Source organism: Perna viridis, chromosome 5, assembly GCF_037379345.1.
Source record: "Perna viridis isolate PV_CMFRI_1.1 ecotype Kerala chromosome 5, ASM3737934v1, whole genome shotgun sequence".
NCBI lineage: Eukaryota > Metazoa > Mollusca > Bivalvia > Mytilida > Mytilidae > Perna > Perna viridis.
In genome coordinates this window covers 27,643,137-27,652,891 of record NC_142449.1, presented here as the reverse complement: position 1 = coordinate 27,652,891, position 9,755 = coordinate 27,643,137, and the positions used below count along the sequence as shown (strand labels likewise).

Genomic DNA, 9,755 nt, shown 5'->3' with positions numbered 1-9,755 from the left:
AAATATAATTACTGTGCCAGTGATAACTCCTTTCGTTTTCTTCTGATGACATTACCCCAAATCGTCGCTCAAAATGATTCTACACTAAACATGTCATATGCAAATTTACATGTATCTTTCCCTAATATTGCGATAACGCATCTAAAACATTGCAAAACAAACAAAAACATTAATTTCGTAAGTGTTATCAAGGGAACCAAGATTCTAGCGGAAATTGAAAGAATATATTCAAGGGACAAACACCAGACATGGAAGACAGACGCATACAACAAAGAACATAAAATACTCAAAATAATGGATACAAAGTACAGTTTGGTCAACATTTTTAATTTACCATTGATAATAAATTATTTTTTTCATTAGATTTAAAAAAAAAGATATTTGTTAATTTTAAAAAAAATCTAGTTTCGTATTGCATAATGTCTAACGATCATGCGTACCTACATATTGCGTACATGTACATGTATATGTACCTGTTCTCTGTTTATATAGGGATTTGCTTCATAACTTCATCTTAAAAGATAAGTTTTGCTTAAGACTAAAAATACATTTAGATTTCATTGTAGTAAAACAGAAAAAAAACTCAAATATCAAGGAAATAAAAAAAATAATTTAAATAGTCAGACTAAAAAAAGACACACACAAAAAAAAGAAACAGATTATGAATAATAACAAATGAACGTATCAGACAGCTATATATATATTATCAATCTGGCCTCTACAAAAAAAAATAAACCAAAAAAAAAATACTAAATACATAAAGTGGAGGCAGTTGTGTATACTTCCATCACAACCAGAGTCCATTGCTGCTCTCAAGTACAAAGCTTTTACACGAGAAATTACACCCGTGTTTAATATTAATGAGTTACCTCAATACGGAATCCAGAAGCTTTCTTGTAATTTGTAAATCAAATTAATTCTAAAGATAGTAGACTTGGTGCAAGCCCTTTCTTCAAAATGAATAATTAAGAAAAACCTTTACTGATTTCTCTCTGTTGGAAAATGCATTAATTGTTGCAAGAGAGCACAACAGTTTGTAGTTGCGTTATTTAGAAGTATGATTATATTACTTTCCTGTTAATATCTGATAATGACGGAGTTGCAACAAGTCTAAACATATAAATCTTAATAAATATTTAACGGAACTTTATCATTTTTTCAGAATAAGGATTGGTTGACAAAATAGTGAAAAGAGAACGTAATTTGGAAAATAACAACACACTTAAAGACAAACAACTTATCTTGTAAAATATCGATCCTCATTTTGTTCTCGTTTTCATCATTTTACGACATGAGTCATACAAACAAATAAGGCTTACACCACTAGTAGCATCAATGAAAAGTACCCCATGTTTTAAAAAAAAATGTTTGTTAAATAAACTAATTAAAGACACTAATTAATTAAACAAATCTTTAGGAGAAGTCCATTTGAATTAGGTCCATTCATATAATCGTTTAAGGAGGTAGACCTAGGGTAAGGAACACAACCTTTAAAATCATTGGAACGTTTGTATTCAGCATTTTACATCAATCTAATTAACTTGGATTGATTTTATTCTACTTCAAACAAAAGCTTGAGAGGTTTTGGTGCAATTGAGTATGATGCAAACATATCACTGATTTCATGAGTTATGTCCCTTACGCTAGGTCTACCTCCTTAATAACAGACTTAAAATAGATGTAAATAAATTCCCTTTAAAGAAACCAAAACTGTCGGTTCAAACATCAATGAAAATAACAGCAGCAGAAATCGTATTGATATCGTAGAAAACTATATTTTCTAAGTAACTTATTTTACATACTGCCTTCAGTGTTTACTCAAAATTTGTTGCCATTTTAAGAATGTTATCACCTTGTAAAAGAAGAAGAAAGGTAACATTAACGTATTTATTATTTTATTATTTTCTTCTTTAGAAAATGTTGTCGTTGTTGTTTTAATTGTTGTGTCTTTTGTCATAGTTCTGTGCTCTGGTTTTGATATCACGACTCGTCTATAACAAAGTCTTATGAAAATAGTGGAAATAACTATATTTTGGAGTGATGAATAATCGCTTGAGGTGCATGATAAATTACATGTCTATTTGGGATATTTCGAATCTGTTCAAATTTATTATTTGTCTATAATTTAACGCATTCTCAAATACAGATGCAGTTGTAACAATTAATGAGTGCGGGTATCTCACCACCTATATTTTATGGTAATATTTTTTTACAAAGCACGGAAAGCTCTATACCCTATTAAATAAGTTGACTCATTAGATAGGCTAATTCAGAAGGGATATAATTATGATATTTTTGTCAAATCATTAAAGAGAGCATTTGTATTAACTGATTCGCTCATGAGGTATAGTATTGTTTGGGGGTCAGCTTCAGCTTGCCCTGTGGTGATGGGGTTTCCTCGTTGTTCTTTGAAGTCCAATAGGTGTCCTTGAGCTGACATTTTCCTTCCCGGCGGGGTTGTTCTCTTTGACAAACTTACCATATTCATATTCGTCATAAAAATAGAAAAGCAAATATCTATTTTTTTGTGCTTAGAGAGCTAACTAATTTTGCACTTAAACATATATGTGCAGATAAATACATTTCAAAACACTACCTGTATTATTTATATAGGAAAAGAAATTTTCAAAGATTAAATGGACTTTCGTAACCTCACTTAACTTTTAACATTCGGTAAAGGGTAATGATTTTGTTTCTGCAAGACTCTTACTTAAATTCCAAAACGTCTACAATCAACTGTTCTGAACTTTGTTTATCATTAAGCCATTGTATTGTTTTTTCCTAATCGGTTGTTTCTCATTTAATCACTATATGCCTGGACATGGTTATTCAGTGGATATTTGAGAAAGAAGCACAGGACGCAAAATCGATTGGTACTTATATAAAGGGTTATGCTTGTCATCGGTTTCGTAGTTGTTTTTTTTTTTTTTTTTTAGACTCAGTCAGTATAGTTTCGTATTTTACCCTTTGACGCTCTTTCATAAAAACGCAAGTCACCTGATCGCAATTCTGATTCCCGATTGACCAAATACTTATAACTTAGTGGGGTTCGAAAACAGTGTTTTGAAAATTGACATTTGCGTTATCACCTGAATGAAATGTTTTAAATCATACATAAAAAGAACAAATCTTACTGTGTGGTCTTTCTTTTTTTTTTTAAATAAAGTACTTGGTTGTTCTGTCATATTGACTAAACTAAGATAAACACACATTTGTCTTTATTATATTTACTTTATCATGTCATCATCAACCTATGTTTAATCAAAACTCAACTAACTTAAAAAAGAGGTCGTAGATATTGTAATTATTTATTTGTGAAAGAATAACTGTATTCTTGCTATTGTCGCGATAATTTTGTAGTTGTGTGATTCGGACAGAAGTGATTCCAAAAGTCAATTGAAAATAAAATACTCTTATAAAGCAGTTAAGTTCGACATTTAATTAAATAACAACATTTCACAGGAAATAAAAAAGTTGATACCCAATAATTAAAAAAACAAGATGGCAGACTGTCGCATTTTTTAACATCAGTTACCGGTCGGTACTGTACTGAAACATTGTTCAACTTGTATCATACTTCGTTTTGTCAAAAGGAGTCTTATTTTATTATTTTTTTTTTCATAGCTTTTGGGTCAAAATTCAGTTCTCCACGTACCTTTGAAATAGACCGCGTTAACAAAAACCGAGACGGTAAATCAATACGTAAAAAGAAATTGTACTATATCGTTAGTTTTTTTTCTTCTGCAATATATTTATTGATCACAATAAAAGATTTTTTGGACTTGAAAAACCAATATGTCAAATTTCAGAAACAAATTTTCTGCTATCTTTTGTGTTAGTTTGAATAAGAAGTGTCCCATTCTGACAACAAATTTGTAACAATAAAGATATCATTAACTGAAAATTATATTTTTGCCTCTCGTTTACGGTTGTATTATCAACTTGGTTCTATATACTTATGGCAAGAAAAAGCATCAATATCCGGTTTGTACCTGCATTTCCAGGAGCTGAAAAACGGCATAATGGCACATTCATTTGGGTATACTTGTATATGTGCGATTGAGAGCCAAACCAGTGTAGGAAAATATTTGCTAGTTTCGATAATTAAATACAAATCGAATCAATATTATCCATAATTCTCGGGTCATAAAAATTGCGGAACGAAAACGAACCAAAACGAAACGAAAGTAATCGATAAAAGAAAGAATCGAAACGAATCAATTCGATAAAATAACTCAAATCGTAATAAAAACATAATTAAACGATATGAATTGAAACAGAATGAAGCGAAACTAAATTGAATAAAAAAATATTTTAAATTACAAGAACCACAATGTTTACCCGTGCCGGACAATTCGACCAAAAGACATTTCGGACCATGAAAACCACTAATTCCTTATGAATGCCGGACATTTCGGCCAATAGACATATCAGACCATGACAGTAAGTGTAATGCGTTAGGAAAGAGTAATCAAGGGAACCAAGGTTATAGCGGTAATCAAAAGAATGTAATCCAGGGACAAGGACCAGACATGGAAAGCAGACATACGCAACAAAGAACATAAAGTAACTAAAATCATGAATAATAATTATATCATTTATAGCATAGCTCAATGAAGTAGTGCTCTAATGTTCATAACGTGCATTTGGCGAGTAGGACATATATCATTGCAAAAATTATCATATTTGAAGGTTATACATATAATATATCAAATCTGAGAAAAGAGCTGACAAAAATTATCAAAGTTGTTTTTAATTAATGTTTCTTCGGGAGCGTTAAAAGTTTTCACCTTCAGCATATCATTCGCAGTCTATTAACTGAAATACCATTTCCACGTCAACAAAAATAAGTATTTTTCAGCAAACGACAGTGGCAACTGAGACAGATCGTCTTTAAACATCTAAACAGTTTATTTCTCCTTATACAGATATGATGGATAGCTTTACATATAAATATCAACGTTTGTGTTATCATTTTCAACTTGAAGATGTTGAATAGGCTAAAAAACATAATTATTTTATTGCTTATAAACTCTGTGAAGTGTATTTATATGAAGTTTATATGTGGTTGCTTGTATGTTTTGGTCAAATAATGCTACCGATCGTTACTAATTTTAAGGTATGTTTTAATACAGCCAAAACTGTCATCCAATATGAATTCGGAAATTCACCTAAGCCAATGTCTTTTTTTAAATATTTACCTAGTTACGATCTGTGATATATTATCCAAAAATTCGTAACTGTAAAATTAGTCGTACGTTCTGACGTTGATCAATTATGACGTCATAACTTACGACTAATTGTAGACTTACGATTTTACATTAATACGACTTTCTGTGAAAAGCAGACCATTTAGACTTCTCGACCTCTTCTTACCAATAGTTTGAATTGTTCGGAGAAAAATGTATAAGTGCTGACGTCAAACCTCAAGTGTCATTTGAAATCGGCTTATTTGATAATTTGTTGCTTGTTTGTTAATTTTTCGAAAGAAACAATTAAAATATCAGGCATGTTTTTTTAGAAGAAACTTATAACAGATAATTCAAACGGAGTTTGAATACATGGAAATAAGAGAATTTGGGTATTAGTTATTACATGAGAAGTCGGGAGAGATTAGCACTTAAGATATGCGAAAAGCTTTGAAATCCTGTCATAAATATCAAGTTATTACAAGTACATTTATATCTAAACCAAGTTCAGGAATTTTCAGAACAATTTACATTTTGTTGAGTTCATTTAAATATTTATTAACAATAAATAATAGTTAAGTTATTTAAGCATCGATGTATCGCAATATTTGGTCTTCTATGAAAATTTCCTTGAGATACAAAAGAATGTACGGTAATCGAGATAATATTTAACTTGCGAATCAATGTTGATAACAGACAGACAGAGATAAACCTTTACATTTTTGGATTTTGGATTACTTTCCATTGCTGAAATTCATTGACATTAGCAACATTGAAAACACTTTTTCATTTAAAAACTAGTGTTGAAGTATTCATTAAAGAAATAATTTCACGGGCTCAATACACAGTGTAGGTAATATAATGACTGGTGCATTCTTTTAGTGCTGTATGGAATATTTTTAGTGCTGTACGGATTTTTTTTAAGTGTTTAAGGTCATCGCCATCTGAGATCTGACTACAAAGATTTAATGAATATATAAACTTCCCATATACCATCTCCCAATACCCCATCCCAATCCCTAATCTCCATCTCGCATAGGTTCCCTACTGCATTTGTCATCGTTGTATATTTACATTATTAAGTTGAATTTTACATTTGTAAATTCTTCAATATCTAGACCGATATTTTGTATTAAATTAATTAATTAATAACATCAAAATACCTTTATAGTTTTCCTTCCCTCGTTTGTCTACCCCGGACTTGACTTTTTATGAGCAACTCGGCGGGTGTTTCTAGAAAAGCAGAGGACGCTTATCCTACCGGTGCACCTGGTCCATGCTCCTAGTTTTTAGTGGAGTCCGAGTTGCTCATTTACTTTTGTTACTTTGTAAGTATTATTTTAGTTACTTTATGTTTTATTACCCCATCCTCCCCATTCTGATTACCCATTCAGTAATACTGAATGGAATTGAAAGTATGCCCCATGGAAGTATTTTATTCGCTATTATATTTGACAAGAGATCGATTTATCGGAGCCTTGTTAAAAACTATTACTTCGTACTCTTAGGATTCTAAGATTTCCCTATCTTACATTGAAACAGGTGTTAGGCTTTTAATGCCTCATGTAATATTGTCATGATACTAAAACTTTCATATAACATTCCTGTTTAATTTCCGATGAATAGAATCACGTCAGCTTTGAAAGCCTAGAAATATTATAACATCTTTCATTTCCGGACTCGCTTTGACTTTTCTTTTCGTCTTGATTTAAACAGGCGGTTAATTGTGTGGAAGTGCACGGGATACTAAGATACTTGTATAATGAACAGCTTGTAACAGTAAAATTTTGTCGCAATTAATAGTTGATACGTGTTTCCTCTTTACCATATATATGAAATTGAATAAAAGAAATATCAAATTCATGAATATGCCATTAGAGAAATATTGATAGTAATATATTTACCAATACAATATTTTTTCGAAACTTTTTAGAATATAGAACATACGTATGCGGAAAAATGTAAATTTAAAGCAATATGTGTACATTATTCGTACTTCATAACTTTAATTTTATGGATAAATAGTTGTGTGAATATTTTATTTCTCAACATTTGATTTACATACGTTTAACGATAAGCCTTAACCTGAAGGGTTGTAATGTCCAATAAAGAGTATAATTCCAGTAAGTCTATGCCTTATATAAAAAAGAAACGGGTGATTAGCAGTGAATGTCGGTTCAGTAGGTGTTGTTCTGAATAGAGTGACTACAACAGTTCCCGCTGCGGCCTCTGTTCCCTGCTCGTTAACTTCAATAACAACTTTATGTCGAGCCTCTGAAACATATATGTCATTTTTCTCTTTTACAAGATTGGAAAAGTCGGCTTTGCCCTCGATGAAAATATCATTGATGCCAAGCTTTGGAAGTTGGACTTTTAGATTTGTTTCGGCTTCAAATGTGAACTTTGGTATACTTATGATTACACTGGTGTTTACAAAATTTGACTCAATCAGGTTTGCCATGAATGGGGAAAGGGATGTCTTCAAATCCTTCAATCCATCTAGTTTCTTTGGCAAGACAATCACCATCTCATATTGCTTTCCTTTGTATTGCAATGCAATTGCGGTAAAGTCAAACAAAACGCAAAAGCGCACATAGTGTTTCATGGTCATCATATCGACGTTTATACTTTTCTCCTTTGACAGGTAAAATTTTTGCGGTTTAGTATCTTTTGGATCAAATTCGGTTTCCCAGATTCCTTTGAAATAGATGGCATTGATAAGAACCATGACAGTATTTGCGTTAAGCCAGCTCGGTGAAATTAGATCCTTAATTTTATTGTTGGTTCGTTTTGCTACATAGTTATTCATATGAAATGCGGCCTGTTTGGGTTTCGAAAAGTCTTTTCGTCCAATATCTGCACTAAAATATACCTTAGCGATACGCCGGACATCGTCTGTTATTGTAAATCCATTCATAACAAATAATTTTGTAGCAATGTGGAGTTCAAAATCAGATACATCAAAGATTTTTCCGCTTAATGCCTTGTATTGTTCATAGATCTCATCATCATTCATGGTGTTGTTAAAAACGGTAGTTTTTATTTGAGTTTTACTTGTCCCACGGGTTCCAATCATCAACATCAAAAGAGCGGAAATTATACTGTATGGGGACACACATACACTCGTGGTACCGTCGGTAAGGTTGTATATGTCATGGGAGAAACTAATCAAGCTACCTTCAAGCGAAGATTGGACAGTTCGGCTAGCCATTGGTAGTGACCAAATAAGAGATTTTATTAAGAAATGGGTATAATGTAATGGAAATTGAATATTTATTGCGCACTATACAACATATGTTTTCTAAATTTGTTTTCATTTTTTTCGTTCAATGTTAATGATGTGCAATGATTTAATTTGTTAACACATTATCAAATAGCATTCCAAAAGCCGATTGCATTCCACAAAATACGAAATGTGCAATTTGTTGTGACTTAATTGTGTGACATGTGTCGTAATCCTATCAAAAGTTTTCCTGACATTGAATTGCTTTAAATGTACGTTTTTCGTATATAATTTGTTTTGAATGTTAATTGTTTATTTTAATAGCTCTTAAATCCTAAAAGCATTTACAGTTGAGTTTTAGTTGTAGGAGACCGTTTGGTGACTTTCCCATTTTTTAAAACCCTTAGTAATACTATTACTTACTATATGTCATTACAAGTATAAAGCTAGTACAAAATCCAGATATTATCTCAATAGTTGTTTTTTTTTTATGTATGCTCTTATATCATAAATCTTCCTGTTCATAAAATCATCCTGTGCTATTTTGGCCTCTTGTTTGAGATTAGCTTAATTGAACAACGGAATATATAATTAATGAGTGATAAAGTCCGAATTATCAGGGCACAATATTATAGTTAATAAATGATCATATATTACCAATGTGTGTTTGTAAATTTTATAAAAGTACCGAGTTGAACGAGAATCGCCAATGATTTTTTCCTTCAGTTTGTTTATCCAATGACAATTTAGAATGACCAATGTTTTACATCGGGTTGTGATTCTATTCAATGAAAGTCATTTTAATTCTAAATACTGTAAATCAGAAAATTAACCCACTGTTACATAAAGAATCAAACATTAGTTATCCTCATGCAAATTTGGATAAAATGTTAGACTTTCCAGGAAAGTTATAATCGTCCTCTAACTTACTCGGCAGTGCCTCTTCAGAGAACTATGGAATCTAACCCTTGGGTATCTGAGATTTCCCGACCTTGTACTCACACATGCGTAAGATGATTTTCAATATCTTATACTAATAACTATGAGTAATTTCTTAGAACATACAACATTCAATTTACTGCACAATTTTCAATGGATAGAATGACGTCAGATCTGGAAGTCGTGAAATATAACATTAATGTGTCACTGTCGTGCTCGCTAGGATATTTTTCTTCTTGACAGAAACCTGGCATATTCTCTGATCTCGTAGTGCTTGGAAAACACTGAAATTTATGTAGTGAAAAGTATGTGACAGAAAATTGTTGTCGTTTCAGTTGGCACGTATTTCCTTTTGACCATCCGTTTAAAGATGTATTAAATAAAATATCAACTTCAAAAAATCC

General features: G+C 31.5%; 1 protein-coding gene across 1 annotated transcript; it reads right to left on the bottom strand.

The window, feature by feature from the left end:
* Positions 1-7,211: 7,211 nt before the first annotated feature.
* On the bottom strand, positions 7,212-9,687 carry LOC148616919 (antichymotrypsin-2-like). The gene has a single exon (XM_088584099.1). It carries the CDS (start codon positions 8,398-8,400, stop codon positions 7,270-7,272), a length of 1,131 nt encoding a protein of 376 aa, XP_088440225.1. The 5' UTR covers positions 8,401-9,687; the 3' UTR covers positions 7,212-7,269.
* Positions 9,688-9,755: the final 68 nt, after the last annotated feature.